The sequence below is a fragment of the Cyprinodon tularosa genome, unplaced genomic scaffold (genome assembly GCF_016077235.1).
Source record: "Cyprinodon tularosa strain WSP-4 unplaced genomic scaffold, ASM1607723v1 ctg23, whole genome shotgun sequence".
In the NCBI taxonomy this organism is placed as follows: Eukaryota; Metazoa; Chordata; class Actinopteri; order Cyprinodontiformes; family Cyprinodontidae; genus Cyprinodon; species Cyprinodon tularosa.
In genome coordinates, this window is record NW_024038861.1 from 1,035,001 (window position 1) to 1,059,534 (window position 24,534).

The window sequence follows — 24,534 nt, forward strand, 5'->3', positions numbered from 1 at the left end:
GCATCATATATTGTGTACTTTTTCACATTTGGTGTTGCTGGCAGGATCCATCTGCTATGCCAGTAAATGGTCCATGGGTTCAAGATAGTTGTGGCAGCCTGCATGGAGAGAGAGAGGGAAAGAGATGTGACAGTGTGGGGTCATGTCACTATGCATCCAATTGATCATGCACCCTGGCTACCTGGCCAGCAGGATATCCCTTTGGCTGACTGGTCAGTGCACACGACTTTCACCCAGGAGTCTTGTGATGAAATTCCGCATTTACACTCTGTTTTGTACCTCACAACATAAGGAAAAAATAAAATACCAGTATCCTGCTTCCTCTTTCTACCTTGCCAGCATTATTAGGACACCATTTATAATGGCAACTGCTGATGCTTTCCCACTTTGGCTTATCTCCTTATCAATGTGCCCTACCTGGAAGGACCCTTTTTGTTCCAATTTCTCCATCTTCTGAAAACATTTCGCTTCAGTCTTGATGTGTCCACCACACCTGTACTGGCAGTGCCTCTTTTTCTCTGTATACATTCAAAATGTTTTCTTTTCAGTTTAGGCACTTCTGAATGTGCCTTTGCATAAGGATAAAATAGAAATCACTTGTTCCATAAACATTCAACAATAATTGGAAAGATTGAAAATGAAAACTCACAAATCAAGTCATAGTGGATCTTATCAAACCTGTCTATTCTTTGAAAGCCCAGAAGCCATGAAGTTGCAGTTAAAGAGGGCTGAATGTTCTTCTGTCATCTGCTTTTTAAAAGGAACAGTTAAGATTCATGGTCATACCTATTTGTTTCATACAGAGGAAGAGCTCTTTGGATTGAAGAGAGGTTGAAGGGAGTGATGAGCAGCAGTCTGAGCAGAGTAAATTTATCTCATGAAATTACCCCTACTAAGCCTGCACTCCGCAGCAGTTCTCCCAGCTCTTGGAGGAGCATTTTTCTCCAGAAAGATGAGCTTTTGTAAAACCTCTCCCTTGACTGGCAGTAGTCATCCCAATCGAAATGGTCTGTTAACTTGATGGTCTGCAAGTAGAGATCCCATCCATTTTAAACATCAATTTTGCCTTCTACTGGTTCCCCAAAGATTTTCTGTGAAGGCTTCCCATGCATGTTTTGTAAGGAAGTGTAAAAAGTGCTTTTACTTTCCAGACAGCTTCACTCTTGGTGCTCTGCTGTTTGCATTTTATTCAGTGAAACATTACGCTTTTTCTTATTTTTACTCGAGACTTTTTTCATCAACTTGTCCATCATTAGATTTCCGAAAAGCACTAAAATTTAAAAACTTTGAGTCCTTTATTAGTAAATACAAACACTTTTCTCTAAGTATAGTTTATTTTGGTGTTGAAAAAGGTAACACTTTACAATAAGGTACACCAAGAAATCTAATCAGAAAGTAATGGATAGTTAACTGGTACTTACTGGGGTACATCCCGTCCAACCTTGATATGGGACTACTGTTTAGTTACCTGGGTAACAAAGTAATTAATCTGAAATTAATGTGTACTTACCAAGGAAATAATAAGCAACTCATCAGGAACTAATGGATAATAACCAAAGAAACCGAACAGGAACGAATTAGCAATACATTTAATGAGTACCAAATTATTGCTTTGATATTATTCTATAGATTTCATCAGGTCAAGCATCATATCAACTAGTTACTAAGGAACTAATCATTATCCAGTCTGTATCTGATCATCAGCTGATATTTTTGCATACCGTAAAGTACTACCCATTAGTTCCGGATTAGTTACACTGTCTTTCTTAGGTAACTAATCAGTAGTCCCATAATAAGGCTGGGCTGGGTGTTCCCCAGTTAATACTGGTTAGCTACCCTTTAGATACAGATTAGTTCCCAAGGCGCTCTCCAGTATTTATTACATTTTTTTGTTCCCTTATTTTAAAGTGTTACCTTAAAGAAGGTTTTGCCTGTTAATAATTTAAAATAAAATTCCAGTTAAAAACAAAAAATCAAAATAAAGTGGATTTCAAAATAATGATAGATTCAATTTTAAATGTACGTTTTCTTGTACAGACTTTGAACATTTCTTTTAGTTGAACAAATAAAAGCATTTTTGAAACACTGTAAATCTATTTCTGTCAATGTAGGGTTTAATTGAAGTGACTGAGTCTTGGTCTAACTATTTTCTTGAATGCTGGCAGTGTTAGATGAACAGGAAATAGAATACTTCATCCACCGAGCAGCTAATGTGGTGTAAATGTTGCGGCCATCCGTGTGTTTCCGATTCTGTTTTGTCCCTCCATCTTTATCATTATTCTGCCCAGAAAAAAGACAAGCCAGAGGTCTGTTTTTACTGTTGTGCTTATCTTTCGTGCTGTTTCAAGCTCAATTGTGGGAAACACTGATGAGATGAATTTCATAGCGCTTGGGGTAGTAAATGATGGGAGCTCTGTGCATTGTGTAGATCTCCTTGCCTAATGCTGCTGTACGTTTTTCACCTCTGATCATGCCTGTCTCTGTGTAACATTAAAAGACTGGAATACATTCATGTAAATACACAAACGCACACCTACAGATGATGCTAATATCATGCCTGACCTTATCACTGTGATATTCACTTGACAGAATAATACTGGATAATTTGTGCTTGCTTGATGCACACGGACACAAGCTGACACTGTAGCACATTCGTTAGCGATGAGGCCTGAGGGGGCATCTCCTGGTCACAGACACACACATCTTCATTGGCTGGAATACTCATTAGCATTATCACCGTGGAACGGCTCACCTTTTTTGTTTGCCATTCAAAGGCCAAGGAAGACACATTGACATAATTGTACAAGCTTACAAATCAGCATACAATAGGGGAGTAATTTCTTAGCAATCTTCTCTTCATTTGTCAGCTCAAACAAGGTTATGCTGTCTGATTGAGTGAGTGTATAAGATGGGGGTTTGATTGGTCAATTTTGTCATAATTGTTCCCTGATATGTGATCAGCTTAAAAACCTATTCTGGGTTAAAGGAGACTTGATTTACTCACATTAGAATTACAGTGTAAAAAGGATAAAAAGAAAATTAGCTTCCTTCAACTTCTCTTCTTGTGATACCATTTGGAAGGATAAAATGAGTGCAAATAGGCAGAAAGAGAAAAACGGCTCTAACAATTGTAAATCACCAACACTTCTCTGTTTTCTCTTCTGCATGGGGTTCTTAAGTAATGTAGAGAGAGTTAAGCAGGAATGATCAAGCTGTATTTGAAAGGGACTCTGTTTTTGTTACCAAGATCAACTTTGATTGTGTTTAATATTGTATCCTGCTGAAATCACCGCACGGTTTGGTTTTTTTTCTTTTTTTTTTTCTTTTGAAGACCAGAAAAAGCACAACACAGAACAAAAAATGGGTTACCCCCTTTATATGGGTACTACAAACATTATTCATGAATAGTATTTGAATGTCCAAGCAGAAATCGTTTCCCTTTTCAGTCACAGGCATAATACATCTTGATGGTTGCAACCACATTGTTACTGTCTATTGTTCTGTTTTAATTAGCGTAGGCTGTGATACAGTTTAATAGTCTAGATAACCTCAGTGTCTTTTTTTGACCCATCTAAATAATGTTTGACTTGAGAGTATATTTCACAACCTTATTGTTTGGTTTTGCAAACATCCAGTAATTGCTGCATGCAATCGGGAAGCAGTGCCACTTGGCTGAAAATTAATGATCAGCAAAAGCGGGATAATGGCTCTTTGAATGTATGTGCATATAGGAGGGCATTCATTTGTGTTATTTCAATACAAACACTATTTGCAAGTGTTTGCAGTTGTGTGCGTATGTGTGCAGACAACTAAAGCTGTGTGTGCATGTAAGCATACACTCTGCTTAGTTGCAATGTGCTAATAAATTCCATAGGCTGTGTAAGTGCCTGTTTGCACAACCTTCTCAGGTTTTTGTATAATAATGAACACCTGTCTGTCAGCTTAATATCCTATTCGATTAGTCCTCTGATTTTGTGTGTTCAGCTAATTGCATGGATTTGGGCTAGTGCTTGTGTTTTCCTTAGGTTGGCAAATCGCTCCATGGTACTGCACACTAATATTTCCCCCTTGACCATGTATAGCACTAGCTGCCTCACACACACAAAATACTCTTTTACGCACATACAAAAACACAAAATAGATTGCAGAGTATACTTGCTTTTTTATATTCTGAAGAATCTAAAATATTCTGATGTAAGAAGCAAAGAGTTAAATATATGAAATTATATAGATTGTTTTAAACTGGCTTTAATTGCCTTACTAGACTTCAGCAGTTTTTTTGTTTGACACTTTTTTTGTTGTTACTTTTGTAATTTGGGGCTTCTAATAACTCCTTAGAAGAAAAAAAAGAATAGATCAGTGTGTTCTCTCTCCCCCAGGGCTGCAGGAAAAACATTCAATCAAATAGTCGCTGCTGCTTTCATTTAGGAATTCTTGTATTTTCCTCTTGAGACATCTTTTGGGCAGAAACTTTTTGTTTTCTAACATATGAAAACACTTAAGTTAGAGGGAAATATGGAAATTTTACTATATTTGTTGTGAACTTTGGTATTCCCGGTCAGAGAGGCCCTTGTTTTTGTTCTTGGTACTTTGATCAGAATAGAAAAGTGCTATATTGTAAAGTTATAGTCGATGATCTTTTCTTTCCGGTTGGATCATCTAAATAAGTGGTCCTCCTAATTGTCAAATATTCTGGTGATAAGTTTACGTAAGGCCGTCCTACGTGCTCCCCCAGTCATTGAAGCCCACCTTCCTTACCTCGGTTCTTTGAAAGGGTCATAAGAGAAAAAGTGTCTATGAAGTGTATGAGAAGAAAAGAAAAGGCCTCAGAAGAGGCAGATATATCCCTGAATGCTTTGCACGGAGAGCTCTCCTCACAAAGCATTATGGGATTTGCTATGGCCCGCTGTCACCATAGGCTGTCGCTACCCGACAGCAGTGACTAATAACAAAGATGGCAGATGCACCGCACAGTGGAGGAGTGATGGCCCAGTGGTCAGAGTGTCTTCTGCTCTGAGAAAGTTGCAAGTACCCGATCCCCACAGCCTCCACTCTGGGTTCCTGAACAAAACCCCTAACCTCACACTGCTCCCTGGGCGCTACACAATGGCAGCCCACTGCTCCCCAAGGGGATGGGTTAGATGCAAAGAGTAAATTTTCCCATTGTGGAACAATACAGGGATTTACATTTACATGACCAACAGGGAGCAAAAAGTAGTGATCACCTGTCCGAACGGTAACTGAGTTCACTAAAGAGTCCACTATATAGTCATCACTTTATATAGTGATTGAGGGATTTAGGGGTTAGGGTGGACATTCAGGCACAGTGAGTTTGTATCATTTATGAGAACAGCAACTTTTAAACAGAGCGTGCACAAGGAGAGCTTTCTTTTTTGGGGGCAATAGCTTTCGTCCAAACCAGTTTGCGGCGGTTTCCTTATTGCTGGGAACAAAGATTTGATATACCTTGTTTAAATTCTGTCTGTCATCAGCGATTTTGTTTGCTACGCCTTTCTCTACTATTTCATGTAAGTCTCATTCAACATCTCTCATTCTACTTACTAAAACCTTTCTTTGGTTTGATTCAACCACCTGAGCCTCTTATACCCAGCTGGAAGATGCCACAGAGAACACATATTGATTTTTCTTTCTGTCTGTGTGGTTGCTTGGAGCATTGAGGGGAAAAAAAAGTCCAGACAGGGAGGGGCAGAGCGAAAGGGACGAACAGTGAGATGGTGTGGGCAGACAAAAGGAAGAGAGGGCTAAAGAGATGAGCTGTAGAGAAGAAGGAAGAAGTTCTACTCTTCCTTTATCCAGTTAATTCCTTATGTCTCTTCTCTGTATCTTCTTTCTCTTACATATACTTTAAACAAATAACTCCATGTACTTTTTCTGTATCCATCCCTCAGTAGAAATATTTAACACTTAAACAAGGCTGGTGACAAAAGATGAATTGTTTTCATAGTCGCTGACTCAGATTGTTGTTCACTTTATCTCCTGATGAATTTCATCCGAGGGTGTATCCAACAATTCTGTCCATCCAGTTGTCTGCCCAGCTGTTACGAACCCTACCTCCACCCACTGATAGTTCATATTATAGAATATTCCCCTGTTGAGCTTTTGCCAAGCTTTATTGGCTCCTTCTTAAGCTATAAAGGCTTGCCCTTTGCAACATTTTCTCTATTGTACATCGACACATGTTTATGTTAGGTTTAAAAGAACTTAAACCATATTTATGTTAAATAATCTCCAGAGATGTGCATTTCTTTAATTGGGTGCTGTATGGTGTCTACTAACTATGACAAGGTATGCATATTAAGCAGCATAATGCATTTTTTGAGTCAAATCACAGCAGGGTGAGGAGACACACTGGTGTGTGCTGCTGTAATTAGCAGTGACTTGGTTGGATCTTGTTCTGACCTGGCTGTTTTGCACCCAACATAAAATGAAGACCTAGACATCAATTTAGCAAAATAAGAACTTAATTGCCGTACAACGTAATTTTAAAAGTGAAAATCGAAATAAAAGTCCACAAAAAATAAAAAATAAGACATACTCTACATGTCCTCATTGAGTTAAAATATGCATCCCTTATTTTACATTATTAGGTAAGCTTTAAGCCACTAATTTGGCAAAAAAAAAAAACACTCAATGTAATTCACTGTTGCAATAAGGATGAAGGAGAACAGTACATTGTTTCAAATTCCTCATGATAGTGTTCTTACAGAGTTTTACATTTGATAACAGTTATTTCAAGCCAGGCAGCTGTTTGGAATGACAAAATCGTGGAAACGTCAATATTTTAAGAGTTTGATTTCCAATTCCCCATCTTTAGTCCACCTGTCTTTTCTTTGTATCCTTCCTTCCATATATCCATTTATCATTAATTTATCTCTTGTGTCCTTCTCTTAATATTCTTTCTTTCCTCTTTCCCTGTATTCTCTGTTTAGTATGTCCTACCATCTTTCTTATAATTGTATTCTTTGTCTTACTTCTGGTTCACTTATTGAGTCTTATCCTCAATTCTTTGTGTCCTTCGTTCCTTTCAATTTGAAATCGCTTCTATATTTTTAAATTTCTACATTTTCCTTCCCTCTTTAATGCTAATTTTCAGGTGAGACCTACAGTAAAAGGTCTATGCAACTGTAGCTTAGTCTTTGTGGCTTTGAAATGTTGTCCACAAAATTGAGGACAAGTTTAAAATTGTTGTCTGAATCCTGACATTTGATATCATTTTATTCTTTTATCCTTGAGGAACTCCAGCATTTATACCATGGTTTTATGTGTTAAAGATGATACATACATTTGGCTTTGTATATTTAATGAACATGATTAAAATCCACAAGACCTTAAAATATAAAAATGTATATAACCTTAGAGCAGTAACATGTGTACATACATTTTTTGTCCCTGTTACAATAAAAGATAATGGATAAAAATCCACAGTTTTTGTCACTAGATTGTATAGATGAAAAAAAACGGGTATAATTTGTGCACCACTCTCAATCTATTTGTAATCTTGCTTATCCATTGATATGCTTAAATTTGTTATTGACTTGAACTCTGCAATTTACTTTAAAAAAAATTGTCTTTATAAATATCAAAGTCATATTGCTGTTATAAGGGCTGCTTAATTTGCAAATTTGTTTTCTGTGCACGGATGTCCTTGGACTTGCTAAAGATGTAGTGTAAAAATATTTAGGAACTACAATTAAGAAGAGGATTATTTTTATATGGAAACCTCATAAAGTAAAACGTTTGTCTCACCTCACTATGCTTTCTTGTGTTCTCTAAATAACTCCCCATTCTCTGTTATACCCTAATGAAGACGGATGTTCTGATCTTCATTAGCTTCTGCTTTGGTATGTACACTCGCATTCTGCCCAATCCTGACCCTCCCATCAGTTAACAGACACGGCTAGCCTTGTCCAATCAGATTAAGGCCAGCAGAACAGGCTTCCTGTGTGGTGCTGTCAGTCAGATTCATTGTGGCCAATGTTGATGGATGGGAATGGGCTTGGGAGACTTAAATGATTGATGTTGACAATGTGATTTACTATCATGCATCATATTAGATGGCATAAATAGAGGATGAGAGCTAGTAGTGCTCTGCATAGTGTTTGAAAAGAGCTTTTGGAATATCTACAATTTTCTACTGCCTGGATTTGCTAAACCACTGATAGCTGAAACTATTCATTTACAAGAGAATTTACAAAGCTTTGACTATTAAAAATCAGTGTAGATAACTCAGCACTTCCTATCAGGACCAGAGTTTATTTTTTTTTTATATTAGAAGCATTGGAGGTGTCCATAGCAATATTAAACAAATCAATGTAAAAATATAGTCCAGTCTATGTGTGTACAGTAGTCTAATTATTGTCTTGTAATCTGTAACACTGCAATTTGCTGATAGCAGCCAGAATAATTGCACAAGATTATCAGGCAACATTGATTTTTTTTTTCTTTTATACTGTGTAGTACAAGTATTCGATAAGTTCCAATAAGGGTGGATGGGTTAAAGCTCCATAAGGACACTGAACAGCAAAGAATACTTAATAATTCTCCAATTACATTTTGGTAAAAGCCTCTCTAGAAGACAGATAAATAGCAAAAGTAGGAGTGATTGATGTACACTTGCAAGTACAAACCTGAACCATTTCATATATCCCCCGAATCAAGGGAGGCTAAGGTCTGATTATGAGGACCAAAAAGAGACGAGGGACAATGACTGAGTTGGGACGATAGAATAGAAAGAAGACACACACACACACATACACACACACCAAGACATTGTGTGTATGTATGTGTGTGTGTGTGTGTATGTATATATATATATATATATATATATATATATATATATATATATATATATATATATATATATATATATATATATATATATATAGGGGTGGGCATATAATTTTTTTTTATCTAGATTAATCTCACTGTAATATCGGAATCAATCTAGATTAATAATGGCTCTTTTGAATTCTGCCAAATCAAAGAATCTGAATTACAGTAATTTAATAAAAAAAAGATAAGAATAAAATAAGATAAGGATTATATGTGTGTGCTACCTAAATAATAAAGAAAATTAAGTCTTTGAACATGTTTTTCAAGACAGGTGGAGCGTTAGACCAGGGCTCATCTCCTGTTTCTTTCCTGAAACTACAAGTAAGATCAAACAATGAAACAAGATAAGAATAAAATAAGATAAGGATGATGTGTGTGCTGCCTAAATAATAAAGAAAATTAAGTCTTTGAATATGTTTCTCAAGCCAGGTGGGGCGTTAGACCAGGGGCTCATCTGCTGTTTCCAAAATCCATGAAAAAGTGCTTGAGAAAGGTTTTCTACTATGATAACTGGTGATGAAAATAAATAATATTTAATAAGATTTATTTGTGTTTAATAAGTGTTTATTCAGATAAACATGAATTCTGAACTGTAGGTCTGCATAATGGGTCACGATTAACTGTTTACAGTCGGTAGCTTTGGGACAGTTTGTTTGTGTCCTTTTTCCGCCAGTCATTAAAGTCCTGTGAGCCAAGGGCTGCTGAGTAATGTCAAGATTGGGAAAACATTACCATTTTATCCTAGTTTTGTGTTAAAGAGGGTAGTTTATGTCTGTGGTCTGTCCCAGCTAAGCTAAGATTATGTTCTGGAGGTGCAGTTGTAAGTGTTAACATTGGCACCGTCGGAAGAATGCTTCACCTGTTGGATATAAAGTAACAAGCATTTCCCTTGTGACTGGCATATATATATATATATATATATATATATATATATATATATATATATATATATATATATATATATATATATATATATATATATATATATATATATTCTTTTGAGAAGAATAACTAACTGAAGAGCAGCAGGGATGTAAACATTTATTGAGTTTGCTGGAAGGAACAATGGCTATAAAGTCTAACAGCTGCTTGGAGGAAGGCCCTGCAATAATAACACACTTTTGTGCATTTAGGATACAGTAGTCTGTAACTAAAGGCACTCTGCAGCTCTGCAACTACTTCCTGCTTGGGGTATGAGGCAAGTTACAGCAATGAGGTTATGTTCACCAACGTCCTTATGTCTTCTAACACATGCATATGGTCAAAGAGGCATCCCAGAATAGAGCTGGCCTTCCTTTCTCTGAGCTGTAGACAAGCTGCTGTTACATAAAGCTACACCATCATGGCATATGCCACCACAGTCAAACACATTTATCAGGAGTGCCCCTTGCACTTGAGATCTCATTCCCCTAAGTAGCTAGAATCTACTCAAACTCTTCCTATAAAGATACTTTACTGGTAATTATTTACTTGAGGTCCTATAATTATTTACTTCTGTCCAGTTTATTGTTCCCTGGATGTCCCTGTATCATCTGTCCTTACTTTAAGTCATCATTACCTATGATTAAGCTAAATATTGTGGAGTCAACCGAGAACTTCTGAAACCGAGGGTTGAAGAGGTCATCAGTGAATAGTGTCCCTGCAAGGCTTGTCCTTCAGAAGTCCTGACAAGATGATGGGAAATCAAAGAACATGATACTCTGTGCTTTCAGGCTTCTACTGATGCACAGCGCAGGAACTTAGTTACTTAGTGCAGGAAGAAGATGAAGGCATCATTTACTCCAATGCCAAGTTAGTAGTCAAACTGCAGCAGATCCAACAGATTTCACCCTGAAGTAACAGTGGAAGAGGACCACCATCTTTAGGATATTCGTTAGATGCAAGCTCAGTGATATCTGTGCCTGTAGCTGCTAAGGGTCCTTTATATCCACGCATGAGGTTTTCCACAGCAGTGACACTTTCCCCAGCTTCTGGTTCGTTTTAAACATTTATCCCATGATAGCTTACAGTCGATCTGGAGTTAATGCCATCAGGAACTGGAGCCTTTCGCACATTGATCTTTCACAGCTTGTTCCTCACCTGAAGTGTTAAAAGTGACAGGATGGTAGTGTGGGAGAAGGGCCGTGGGATGGAGTCCTCCAAAACAGAGGCAGTGGGTGACGGCTGAGAGGTGTGAAATTCTTGGGGGGGGGGGGGGGGGGGGGGGGGTTGTGCAGGCAGTCATCAATGAGAAGTTTGGTTGAGGCAGGGGAAACTCGGCTGAAGGGAGGGCTAGAGGCCTCATAAAACTTGCTGAAAGACGTGCAGATGATTCATCCTCCCTCAATCTCCCCCCACCTGGGAGTTTGTTTTATGACCTGAAATTACCCTGCTGTCTTTTTCTTGTAGATATTTTTTCATCCTTGAATTTTTGATGCAGGCTGCAGCTTCCCCTTTGTCGCTCTCCTCTTCTCCTTAAGGAGAGCCTTTATTTCAGGACTGATTCAGTAAATTGTATTGGAAAAACAGAGCACCATATTGAGGGGCAGAGTGTTGTTAACAAAGGAGTTAATGTCGTATATAGTCCCTTTCCCACTAAAAGCCCCTGGCTTTTATAATACCTGACTAACAGGAATACCTGAAAAATTAATTATGTTCATGTTCCATCACTGTGAAAGGCCCTGGGACAATCATGCAAATCAACGTAGCGGCATTGTTGCCAAAAAACGTAATCGTAAAGAACACCACGTGTTGGAGCGCAATCATGATCACTGCGTAACACACTGTTGGTGCGCACACGCATGTTTCAGTACAAACTTTACCTCCTTCTGCTGCAAGATATAATGGATATAAAGAGCATTTAAGAACAAGTCACTTACTTCGACTATAGTCCATGTCCAAGAGCTCTTCTTGGCAAAGATTCTCCAGCACCTACGTCACAGTCTTTTGTGGCTCTGGTGACCATGTATGCGGGCCTGTGTCACAGGATCACATCCAGTTGCTCATACCAGTGTTTTGGCCTGTAGTCTGATTTATTACAATTGTTGTGGTCCTTCAGCCTCTTGTGGTCCTGCTTCATTTTCTTGAGCTATTCATGCACTGGCTTTGTAGTGCGCAGAATGTTTATTTCAGTCAATCTGGCTGCAATCGGGGCATAGATGAGATCATTGCATAAATGTCCTCCTCAGTAAAAATTAGCCTGGACATCATCCACTCAACAGTCGTAGATTCTACTTTTCTGCAATAATTAGACAACAGTAAACTACACAACTGCAAAAAAAAAAAAAAACTGTGTGTGCTTGTTAAAGCAAAGAAAAATGGGGGTTTAAAGATAGCGGCATTGGCAGACTAAACAAAAAAGAAGCCAGACAGTCCGTCTGGCACATTGTTTTGGAGACATTTACAACTTATTTGATATTTCTTTACAATTTAAAGGATTAATTGAACCTTACTTTTGACTACTTCTTGGTAGATAATTACCAAATGAATTAATCAAAGTGTCTCTACAGTATCTTAAAATTTATGGTAATCATTGATGTCACATCTGAGTTGCTTTTGGATTGATTCTGTAACAGTAGTGTGCATGTCCAACTTACATTACATATTTGAGCAGTGGAACCTGTTGGGGTTATTTTTTAATATGTGCAAAAAAAAAAAAAAAAAACGTAAAAAAACATTGGCAACCAGGTTCCTCCAGTGTGTCAAATGAGTGCCACATTGTCAATTATTTTGGAGGAAGGTATGACGAGCGTTCTTTTCTTAATTCATCACATCACATTTTCTAATGCAACACAAATAAAAGGCTGCTACACAAGCGTGTCACAGGGTTATTAGTAAAAACTCATTTTCAAATATGTTTTATATAATGCAGAATTTTACAGGCTTTAAAATACCCAAAACACTCCTTTATAGATTTTATTGAATTAAAACAACTCAGGATTGTGTGAATGAATATTTTTTACACTGCCAGATGTAGCTGGTTACACAATAATAATGGTTTTATTAAACACCTTCCTCAGTGTTGTGTCCCTATCATGTTTCACAATAATATTTCACGTCAACGTTAAACTGTCTTTCAATAGCACTGTAGGGAAAACGTTTTTTTTTTTTTTTTTCAAATTTCTGTTTTGGGGTTTGGGACTACAGCAATTGGATTTTATCTAGAAAGGTTAATATCAACATTTGATCATGGTATGTGCTCATGTTGCAAGATCCTCAACATTGTCTATGTACACAAATAATGCAAATCACTGTCACATCTTCAGCTCTGCATCTTCTAGCTTTGAGTTTTTAAAAAAAAAATATGCCTTATTTTAATGGGAGCTTCTTCCCTTTGTGCCCGTTTTATCACTCTGTCTGTGGCTCCACCCTTTCTCCCACACCATCTCCCCTGCCACCTGCCTTTCCTTCTCACTCTATCAGACTGCTATTCTGCCACACCTAATGTTTTCTACTAAAGTATTTTGCTGCATCACGCCTCCGCATGCCTCAAGAAACTGCAAACAAACCCATCTCACGGGGAACACGAAGCTCTGCGCGGCAACAGAAGCAGACTTAATTTTCATTCCCACTAGTCTATCAAGAGCAGAGAGCTCCAAGCAAGTCATAAAATGATAGTTATATAAAGAAGGTGCCATTTAAGCAACAGCGCATTTTAATTCAGATTACTCGGAAATTATCTGAAGTTCGGAGTACATAGTGTTTATTCCAAGATTCTCAGAACTATGTCTTTGATATATTTGTTTTTGTTTTGCATTTTTTTTTTTTTTTTTTGCATTCTACATTTTTACATCAGCAACATGTCACCTCTGTGTGCATTAACCAAGGCCATTGTTCTCAGTCATATCTGCACTGAGGCAGACATGACTGACATCTTGTCTGAGGATTGTTTTTCTTTTCTCTTTACATTTTCTTTTTTTAAATATTCCCCTTCTTGTCAGCATCCTGTTGCCGGTTGAACCCCTGAATGCTCTGGTACTTACACCAACTCCCTCCTCTCATTTTCCCTCTGTGTTTTGCCCTCTCCTTTTTCCTCTCCTCTCCTCTTCCCTGTTTGCCATCTCCATCCCTACCAGGGATTTTTAATTAATGGTGAGCCATGATGCTTATCTTATCAGCAGATCACTCTGCTTTCTATTAAACACACTGACAGAGCTGAAAGGCTGTAGGGGATGGATGACACGCACCCATACACACCAAGACACACGTAAACATTAATAGCACTTCTTCCCCCTTTTTTTTTAATTCTCGTAAGTCAAGACATAGATTAATATAAACAGATCTACAAATACTCAGACACATACAGTCAGTGAAGCATCCATGTCTACTGGAAGACATTTAATGAGCCTACCTTAAACCTGCCACGTACCCATTCACAAACAAACAAACTGCCCTGATGGTATCTGGCTCTGTGATTTAAGGAGCTCTGTTAGAGGGCCTCTCCTCCTAAATCCCTTAAATGCCTTGGGAATCCCTTCTTCTTCCTCACTCTATCTATCCATCCTCTACCTCCTCTTTCAGTTGTGCTTTCATGCTGACTGAACACTTATCATTTGGCAGATAAAGAGCTGTCCATGCTGGAGCTTGCTTTATCTTTGAGAGTCATGTTTACTCCCTGTGAATGTGCTGCTTTTCACAGATGTTTCATAAACTGCACTCGCTTGACCCAACAGAAATGAGTGTCTGTGCTGTATTTTATGCTGTAAAAACTTTGGATGCAAAGTGCCACACCATCCTTTACCCCATCAATTTAAGCTCTCAAGGCACGTCAGTTCTCCTATAGTATATTTGCAATATTTTCATGCTTGGGTTAGCTGAGCTTGGGGGTAAAACAAATCATGATAGCTTGATGGGGATTACAGTGAGCCACGTTTTGTCACAGAACTGTAACCACAAAGGCAGAAACAGCAAAATCAATCATCAGACACTTGGATCGATGGGAGCTGCAAAGTTTCAACATAAGGTTTTGTCAAATCACTTTAAAAGTAGTCTGCTTTCTGAAGGCTCTAAAATAGGAGAGGCATGTTCAGATGACCAATGGGCAGTGTAGTTATTGGAGAAAATATTACACTAGGTTAAAGGTACACGGTGGTGTGTTGTGGTATGTGTGTGTGTGCAAACGTAATTTCCTCATTTATGGGCCTGTAGCAAAACAATCATTAGCACTGGATAACACAATAAAGGACAGCATTTCCTGAGTGCTACCAAGGGAAAAAACATTTATTTCACTTTGTCCACTGTGTTAAGAGATGTATAAACTTCTAATGGCTAAAAGTACAGAGCATAACTCAACCTGCCTCCACAGATGACAGCCTTCTAGCAGTGGTAAGGCTCTGCTGTGCGGTTCCTTACATTTTTGGATTGGTTCTTGGATCTTGCTCATATAACAATACATTTCTAATTAAGCAGAAGGAGCTCTTCAAAGTTTATTTTTAAATAAGTAATGCACATAATTATGCCCTGGGCTTGCCCACTTGTTTTCCTCTGCTTAACATTGTAACTGAGTTTTACATTGGCAGGTGTTCAAGAAAGGCATACGAGTCTAAATAGTCAGAATCAATCCAGCTTTATTATTTTTTGTTTTTTTAATAAAATGCTAAATGGGTTTCTCAGAGGCATCTTTGACTGAACTCCAAATCCTTTGTATATCAGATTTAATTACTGATTTTTGCCTCTTTACTCAATTTTTAATAATACCACAGTTTCTGCTTAAACCGCTGACCTCATTGTTTACCACTCATCTTCTGTGAGCTGCAAAGAATTTAGCATCTTTTCTACATATTCATTATATAATTTCTATGAATCAAGTATTTCAGTACTACATTCTTTTAAAAAGCAATATAAAAGCATTTGGCTAAAAAGAGAAATAGAAAATTTTGTCTTATCATCTTTCACAGCTTTTGATTCCTTTGAGCCTGTCTGTGTGTACTTTAAAATGTGTTGTAAACATGGAAGTAAATAGTTGAACCCAAGCATTTGGGATATCGGGAAGAAAGTTTCAGTTGGATGTCTTGTTAATGTGCTAAAGAAATCAAAGGGCCTCTGTCTGTTGTTCCACAGAGAGTTTGGGTGGAGAGATCCGGAGCTGCCAGAGGTGATCCAGATGTTGCAGCACCAGTTCCCATCAGTGCAGTCCAATGCTGCAGCTTACCTGCAGCATCTCTGCTTTGGAGACAATAAGATTAAAGCTGAGGTATGTAAATGTTACTGTGTGTGTCTGCTTGCTGTCTTTTAGTTTTGGTGAACGTGAGTTAAAATGATTTTGCAGACTCAGGTGAAAATCTAACATGAGTGAAAAAAGGTAAAAATCTGTGGATTAGGAAAGAAAGAAATTTACAAAGAAAAGCAATGAATACATATATATATATATATATATATATATATATATATATATATATATGCTCTTGTTTAATGAAAGCCAATTACACTGTTTAGCTGTATTTTTTAAGTCATCATCCTGTTGAAGACCTATGAGCTGTGACTGAGACCAAGCTTTCAAACATAAGGCAGCATATTTCTGTCATTAGAATATCTTGATAGTCTTGAGATTTCATTGTACCCTGCAGAGGTTTATGTGTCACATGAAGCAAAGCAGTCCCAGAATATAACAGAGCCTCCTCCGACACGGCCGACCCGGGTTCGAATCCGACCCGTGGTCCTTTGCCGCATGTGTCATCCCCTCTCTCGTGCCCCCTTTCCTGTGAGCCTGCTGTCGAAAAAACAAGCCACCAGTGCTGCAAAAATTTTTGAAGCTTATAAACAGATGGTTTGGAATATTTTATTATGTTTTTTCTATAAGTTGTGTTTAACGATAAGATCCTCCTTGGTCATCTCCAAATAAGTCCACTTTGGTTCAAACAATGATGGTTTGTGATTATGCTTGAGCTTAAAGTTCACATTTATTCTCTTTGGAAATTTTTATTTTTTTTTTTAGCTCTTGTGTTACCATTCGACTCTTTGATTTACACAAATGCAAACCTATATACATACATACAGACAGACAGGCAGACAGATAGACAGTGACGCTTCCAACTTGCGGAAAAATCCTCAGATCACAACACACTGTGCTTAGTCGGACCAGCCCAACCGTTGGCTCGTCAGTTTTACAGCTCCGTTTCAGGCAGCGCTGGAACAGAGCTAGAATTCCCTTGTGCATCACTTATGTATGCACATTCTTAATTCCATTTTTTTCATTTGATGTAAATATGTGTCACAAACTTTATGTCCTTCATCACCAATAAACACTTTATTGTAAAAAATTACAAACACATGTATGCCTATTTACAAACTAATTATAACAAACATATAAAAAATAAGTGCCTTATGCACAGGTTTGTAAACTTAAACAAGATCATGTATGCTCTACCACCTGGCAGTAGCACTGTCAACCCAAGGTGGTCTGTTTGTTTGAAGTGTTTAGTGAAGAAGTTTTTAAATATATCATAAATAATAAAAATTGTCAAAAATAAATGCTATAACCACAAGCAGAAAATAAATCTGCATACTCAATGACATTAAAACCTTTGTGGGTAACTCTTCATTCTTCATCAAAATTATCCCTGCACTTATTCTTAACAAATATCAACCATTTTGATTAAAAATAAATAAATAAACTGAAGAAGCTAGAAACATTTTTAATCCAGGAAATATACAGACACATCATCTTAGCATTATTTTTTTACTATAAATTTTATTCACTGTTGGTCTGTTAGAATGATTCAACCTTTAAACGGCCATCCATACCAGAGATACAGTATATAAAATTAATTTTTATTTTCTCCAAATGCTAAACAATCAATCAAAGTTTTATCTAGATATTTCTGGATTTCTTAAAAGAAGCAGTTTTGGTATAGATTACTATCATATCCTTCAGAACTTGAGGGAACTTCATCACAACAAAGAACATTGAGCATCTTCATCCAATGTTACTTCAATGTGTTCTTTGGACAATGAATATCGTCCTCTCCTGCCAGAGAAGCCACTGTGTGCAGTTCCATGATGTTACTCTTTTGTCCCTCTGCTGCACTGGCAATCAAGTCTAAGCCCTTACACCTATGTTAGCCAAATTACTGGGAGTTACTGGGAGGAGCACTATATTATTATTATATTCCTTGCTCTCCCACCTTCCAGTAGTCCTTGTTTTGACCTCTTGATCTTAACCTGTCTCGTTCCTGTTTTCTCTTGCCTGCCTTGCCCCTGCATGATACTCCTAGTGGCTTCTGATCTCTGGACATTGACATCCTTCTTTGCTCCACAACCAAGTCTGTTTGCCTTTGCCCTTGTGTGGATTGTTCTGTCAACTGTCAGACCTTGAATCTGCCCCTGCCTCTGTCCCCATTAGAACTTCAGCCCGGTTAGTGTTCCTCCTGTTACCAATTCTTTCACCTTGATTTCGGATTCCCCTATCCTCTAGTTCTTCTGGAAATCGTTGCCCTGTGGATTGCTTCCGTATGTGTGACCCTTGGACTGACTATGACTCCTTGCTAGCAATAGCTCTGTCTAGCACAGACAAGATCGTATTCAGTCATTCAGTGATCCAAACTGAGCCCCTGGGATCAATCATCAGAGCCAGTGCAATCTCCTGGCTTCTGAGAATGTGAGTGGCTTTCATTCACCACCACAGAGTTTCATTTCATTCAACACCACAGATTCATTTTCTGCCATTAACTCTGCTCCCCTCCCCACAGTGATTCCAGTTCCACTCAGTTTCTGTTCCTGCAGTACCAGTTTGCTTTGAATTAATTAATTAATTGTTAGCTGAGTGATCTGCTCTACAGATTCTGTCCAGGCATAACACCACAGGCCATTTTCCTGAAATTATTAATGTGCTCATCTGAAAAATGAAACCAGAATTAAATCTCAAAGGAAAAGTTGCCCAACATTGAGCTACAGTATGTCATGTTGTTCAAAGCCTATCTGAATGAAATATTACGCATGAAAGCTTAAACATATTAAAAAACCATAACTACATCATGGATGTTCAAATGCATTATATGTTAAAATAGGAGGTCATTTTCTTATACAGTACAGTACTTGAACTAGAAATGCACTCAACATAACCTTCCTTACTGTAGGTACTTGGTTCTTCTTTAGTTCATGCCAAATCCAGCACCTGATTGGTTGATGCGACTAGACAAAAAGGTTAAAATTTTTCAACCCAAGCTGAATTTGCTGCATGTCCATTATGGTGTCACTTCACCTGAATGTGCCTCTACATAGGAATAACATGTAGATCACTCGTGGCATGAGTTTTTACTCAACATGAAAAAGATGTGTAATTTTTTTTGTTATATAAATTGAAAATATTTATGTAAGACTATGAGATCATTCATAAACTAAAGTCAAACATTTTCCATTTTTACTTATAAAGGCATACATTTTCTGTATATGTTTATTGTTGCCAATTTGTGTTTGTTAAACATACTAGTAAGCCTTTTCTAAATGTCTTGTTCTCAGCCTGTAGCATGAAGAAATAAGGCTGCACTACGTAGTAATAATTCACTCCTTGCTGCTGGCAGCAATTTACGCTTAGAACTTCGATTGATTACAAAGATTTGAAAAACTTGAGCATTTTGTCAAGGTAAATTAAGTTTTCACACGATCTTGTTTCATTTGAAATGCCAAAGGCTTTTTTTTCTAGAGGGCTTAAGGTACACACCCCAAACACAAAAGTTGATTTGTAAAATAGTATTTTTACAGTGTTTTAGTTTTACAGATGTATTGTGAAATGTGCAGAATTTGTCTTATTTTAATAAAAGTAAAATGTCTCTAACTAAAAAATGTCAAGTGCTTGAAAACACAACATTTACACAATGCAATTTTTTTTCAGTATTACCCAAAATTCATAGCATCATTTTAGTATTTGATGGGAAAGTCTGGATTGTAAGTAGTTTTACATTGCTCCGGTGCTTGGTCTTTCTTTTATTTTACTTTATTACATAAAACAAGTAAGTGGAGCCTCTGTGTTAGATTTTTAAAACAGAAAATAGTCTTATTGACTGTATGACTCTTTTGTGTCCTGTTCTCAGCCTTTTTGGATAGCTGTAGGTCAACATTCCGGTCGGCCCAGTTTAGAATTGTCAAGAGAGAAATGTTAGGCCAAGAGTCAAAAACTCAATTATCCCATGTTTGAAAGACACTAAAAAGCATTTAGCCTGGAAAGAATGTAATGCGATTGAAAAATAATTGCTAGTATGCTAGACTGTGGTGTTACAAATATACAGAGACATTTATTTGATTGTCTTTGGAAATATTGACTATTATTTTGAGTCTTATAAGCCACTGCTTAATATTTTAAATCAGTCAAGTGTCTAGTGTTGTTAAACTAAGATACTTAGGGGGTGTATTCACAGAAGAAAAGTCCTTTGTTCTACTTGTTTGGTTTGGACCAAAAGGGCAATTTTTGCCCCAACTGGGAAATGAAGGGAAAGTACTATGTGAGTCCTTCATGCAACACCTCTGTTGCATACTTATGATGTTATTGCAGTTTCAAAACCAGTCAGTGTCAAGAGCAGCTCCGTCAATTGATCCATTGCTTACTGACAATAACATAGCTAAGCAACAGACATCATAACAGTACTATAATATACTATATTATATACTACTGTCATGCCATAAGCCATTATATTAGTTTTGGATAATTAGGACCAATGTCCATACTGGTTTTCTTTGAACACTGCTGTAACAAAATGCTTTCCCTCCTCTCCAAACTACGTTATTGATACATTAATGCATGGTATCCCTTTCAAATAAATAAAAAAAATGTAAATATAATAAAAATAAATTGTCTAAAAGATTATTGGTTTCTTATTTAGGCAGATATTATAATAAAATATTCCTTTTCTATAGCATGTTTTATTTACCTACTTGGATTTACAATTTGAATCAGTTTGAACCCATTCCAATTGCTGTAAATTAGTTAAAAGTTAATTTGATGTAATTGAAAAGCCTTCAAGATGAACTTTGGTTCACAAGCATAAAATCCATGCTGAACTTTATATGTTTGGTTTTTCACTAGTTTTAACAAGAGTTTTGAATTAAATTACATGTGACTTTGAGTTAACTGATGTTTAAAATAAATTCTTACATTTATATGGTTTTTTTGTACATTTATTCCATATGAGTGCAGATTTAACAGTTAGAAAAATTATTTGAGCTTTTTTCACACTTTTGTTTGATGTCCAAGCAAAATGTTTGGCATTTGTTCACAGAGCAATATAGGATGCTCCAGAAGTAATTTGATAAAATAGCATAGTCATAATAACATCTACTTTGTTTTTTGTATATGTGTTAGGTACATAAAATTGCTTCCATATGCACAAAACCTTTAAGCAACCTTTAATTTTTAATATTGTCATAGTTTTTAAGAGTACTGTGGAATGTAAAAAAAATTGAACAGCATGATTATTTTATCTCCATTTAAACAAGCAATCTAGTTCCAGTTTAATGTTAGGTGTTGCCTTTCCATATGCTGTGTCTGAAGCATCCTTGTTAAACTTTCCATGCTGTGATCCTTAGCTCTGTATCATGTGTATCTAATTGCCAAATTTTCTGCTTCCAGCACCTCTGATTCCCACAATCACAGCTGTCACCACTGCTAACGGTTACCAAGCAATGCTGTCGCTGTGGGTTACAAATAGGCATGACCACTGCTGAACAGCAGGAGACAAAGACAAAATCAATCTGCACTTCTAATCTTAGTGCGATGAAATAGAGGAAAAGATACACAGGTAGTTAGTTTTTACCTCAAAGATAATACAAAGAGACAACCCCATCTTTTTATAAATAACAGATTAACAATGTCTCAAACATAAAGAAGCGACACACAGCCATTCTGTTCCATATTCCTTATTCAAAGAAGTTCACCTTCTTTAAATTCTGTGTTTTATGTGCATTTTCTTATGACCTGATATGCACAGTACTTTGTTGGCCATAAAAAAAAAAGAAAAAAAATTCAACTGGATGTTGATTTCTAGAAGACCTTGGTGCTTCCATAAGTTTTAAGATACATATATATATAAACTCTCTTTAGGCTAATAGGCAGGGTAGTGTCATGGTCTTGGTTCTGTTGTACTTTACTTTGCTCCTTGTTTTCCAGTTTTATTGGTTTAATTCCAGTTTTGTTGTAATTTCTAGAATTATGTTCTCATGTTTTTCTGTTGTCCTCTGTAGCCCTCTTGTGTGTGTGTGTGTGTTTTCCTTTCCCCTTGGCTCCCTCGTTGTCTCCTCTCACACCTGCTCCTTGTCAGCTCGTTAGCCCTGCCTTTGTCTCTGTCAGCTATATATTGTATGCTCTCCCTCTGCTCTCACTCTTTGCTGGTTCCTCTGTTGTTGGTGGTCCTGTCATCGCTGTCGTCGTCTCACCTCGTCTCTCCCTGGCTCCTTGTACGTGTTTTCCCTTGATGTCTCCATGGTTCTGGTCTGTTACATTTTTAGTTGGATTTTTGGACTGCCTTTGTTAACCATTTTCCTCATTAAAACTACAAGTATTCACCTCAGCCTCTCTGCCTCTGCATTTGGGTCCTCCAAACCACAACCAAAACGTGACAGGTAGATCACTTCAGGGAAGGCAGGGGTTAGAGCAGAGAAGTGCATAAAACATGATAATTATCTAACATGCTTCACACTTTCTGTAATTAGCATGCCAAATTGGAAATTCATATAAATACAATAAGTTACATGAACAGGTATTTCTTATATCTGTAACTATTTAGCTGTTTATCTTATGTTTGCAAAGTTGCATCTCAATAAAAAAATTTTTAAGTTAGCTTACAGTACATACAAAAAGTGCTCAATCTTACTGTTTTATTTTGAATAATTATTTGGAGGATCGTGGTGAGAGTTTATCTACAAACAATATATTAAAAATACCAGTATCACTGGCAAAACATATAACTAAATCCTTAATATGGTCCAAGTTAATTGTAACAGCTTCAAGCAAGTAGTTGCTAGAAAGGTTTTGCAATCCTTTTGCTGGTTTGTTTACAAAACCTCCTTATTGACTGCCAAGCTTATTTTGTTGTCACAGGACACTCGCACTCAATAAGCCCCGACATGAATTCTCTAAATCCTCTTTGGTTGGTTACTTGAAGCTTCTGCAACTATCTAGGTTTTATGTAGGACAGGATTCTGAAGACAAGCCAGACATCTGTATGACTTGAAATTTTTATTTAGGCTCTTCGTTGCTGTAGCATATCCTAAATGATTTAAAAGCTTGAAGACACAGCTCTGACAGTTCTCTAACAGAGGTAGAAAGTTTTCCTGCAAAGTATTATAACACACAAGCCTGTCTAATTGATCATTAACTCATTGAAATTCTCATGTATCCCCATATTGAAGAAAAGCCCCCAACCCTAATGTGTTCTCTACAGTCTTTGTCCCTCTTTAGGCCTAGTTGGTTCAGTTGATGGCAGAGAACTTGTTTTTATTTTATCTTATGTTGCTAGTTTCTCCAAAGCATTTTCCGAATCATTTGGAATTTAACTGGTAAAGCCAAGTAGGACCCGTAAAAGTATAGACTTAGACTTAGACAAACTTTATTGTCATTTTGTACACACAGGGAAGTATAGCCGGGAAAGTAAAATTTCTATTGCTGCTTAGCATGTACAGTACCAAAGGTGTTCTTGGTGCCTGTGTTTCCAGCTAAATTTAAAAGATTAACACTGAAATCAGAGTGTAATTAAAGGCTTATTCCCATCGTTTGATCATTCTCACTAATGAGGTGAGAATTTTGTAATTTAGTTGTAGTCTCTTTAGAGGCTAAAAGAGCCCTGACATACTTGTTTTTCTCATGACACAGTATCAGCTGTACATTCAAAAACTTACGAGTAGTTTATAATAGCATGGTAAATTAATTTAGTTTTATTTTTCTTAAAAAATATATTTATTTAAAAATTCACCATAAAAACTAATAAAACCAGTGTCATCTGTAGTGCATGTAAAAGCACAATGTCATAATTGATCTGCAGTTCCTACTGATCTAAACAGCTCATTTTGTAATGAGTAATTTTTTTTGTGTCCATTTTAGCTTGTAAATTTTAGCTTGTAAAGTATATTTCCATTGATATTGGTTACTTGCATCTTGAATTCTCTTTTTTTTTTATTTGTACTTAGCCATAATTTTAATTCTGGACATAACGGACCAATGTTGAGGCTGGATAACTAAATTGTTGAAGAAAATTCAGTTTTGCATTTTCTCCCAAAAGACACTCAAACAGGGACATATGATTCTGCCCCCCACTGTGCTTGGGGAAAAACAAAATAACCTCAGAGATTGTCAATCTCTTTTGCCCTGACCCTTTCTCCCAGAAGAGTCAAATTCTCTCTCTACAGAACCTCTCTACAGAAGAGGTTCACATCTGAGAGAGGTCATAAATGAAAGGCCACACAAGCCAAGGACCAGAATCTGAGAGATGGACCTCTCAGAACTGATTTTTTGAAAAAACATACTGCTCTGCAACATTTCTCTCAGTTTATAGGAAAATTTGAGATTACAGAGAGGCTTGGTTATATGAACATGACCACATTCTGGATGAACCATGTCAACCAGGCCAGTGGGGACTCCACATCCAACGAATTGAATCCTTGACCAGGAACACAAGTTTTTCATTCAGATAGTCAAGACTCAAACATCAATGATTATCTCTAGGAAGTAGAACATTGTCTAATGGACTTGTCTATCCCTTCTAGTAAGAAATTGAAGCT

The 24,534-nt window shown here is 37.0% G+C and overlaps 1 protein-coding gene across 5 annotated transcripts in view; it reads left to right on the plus strand.

The window, feature by feature from the left end:
- The window catches only part of ctnnd2a (catenin (cadherin-associated protein), delta 2a), a 300,110-nt gene that overhangs the window by 185,645 nt on the left and 89,931 nt on the right, over window positions 1-24,534 (plus strand). For all 5 annotated transcript variants that reach the window (XM_038286754.1, XM_038286751.1, XM_038286752.1 and 2 more), the window contains exon 13: window positions 15,892-16,024. In XM_038286754.1, the coding sequence (XP_038142682.1) occupies window positions 15,892-16,024 (133 nt within the window). The remainder of the gene's footprint in view (window positions 1-15,891; window positions 16,025-24,534) is intronic.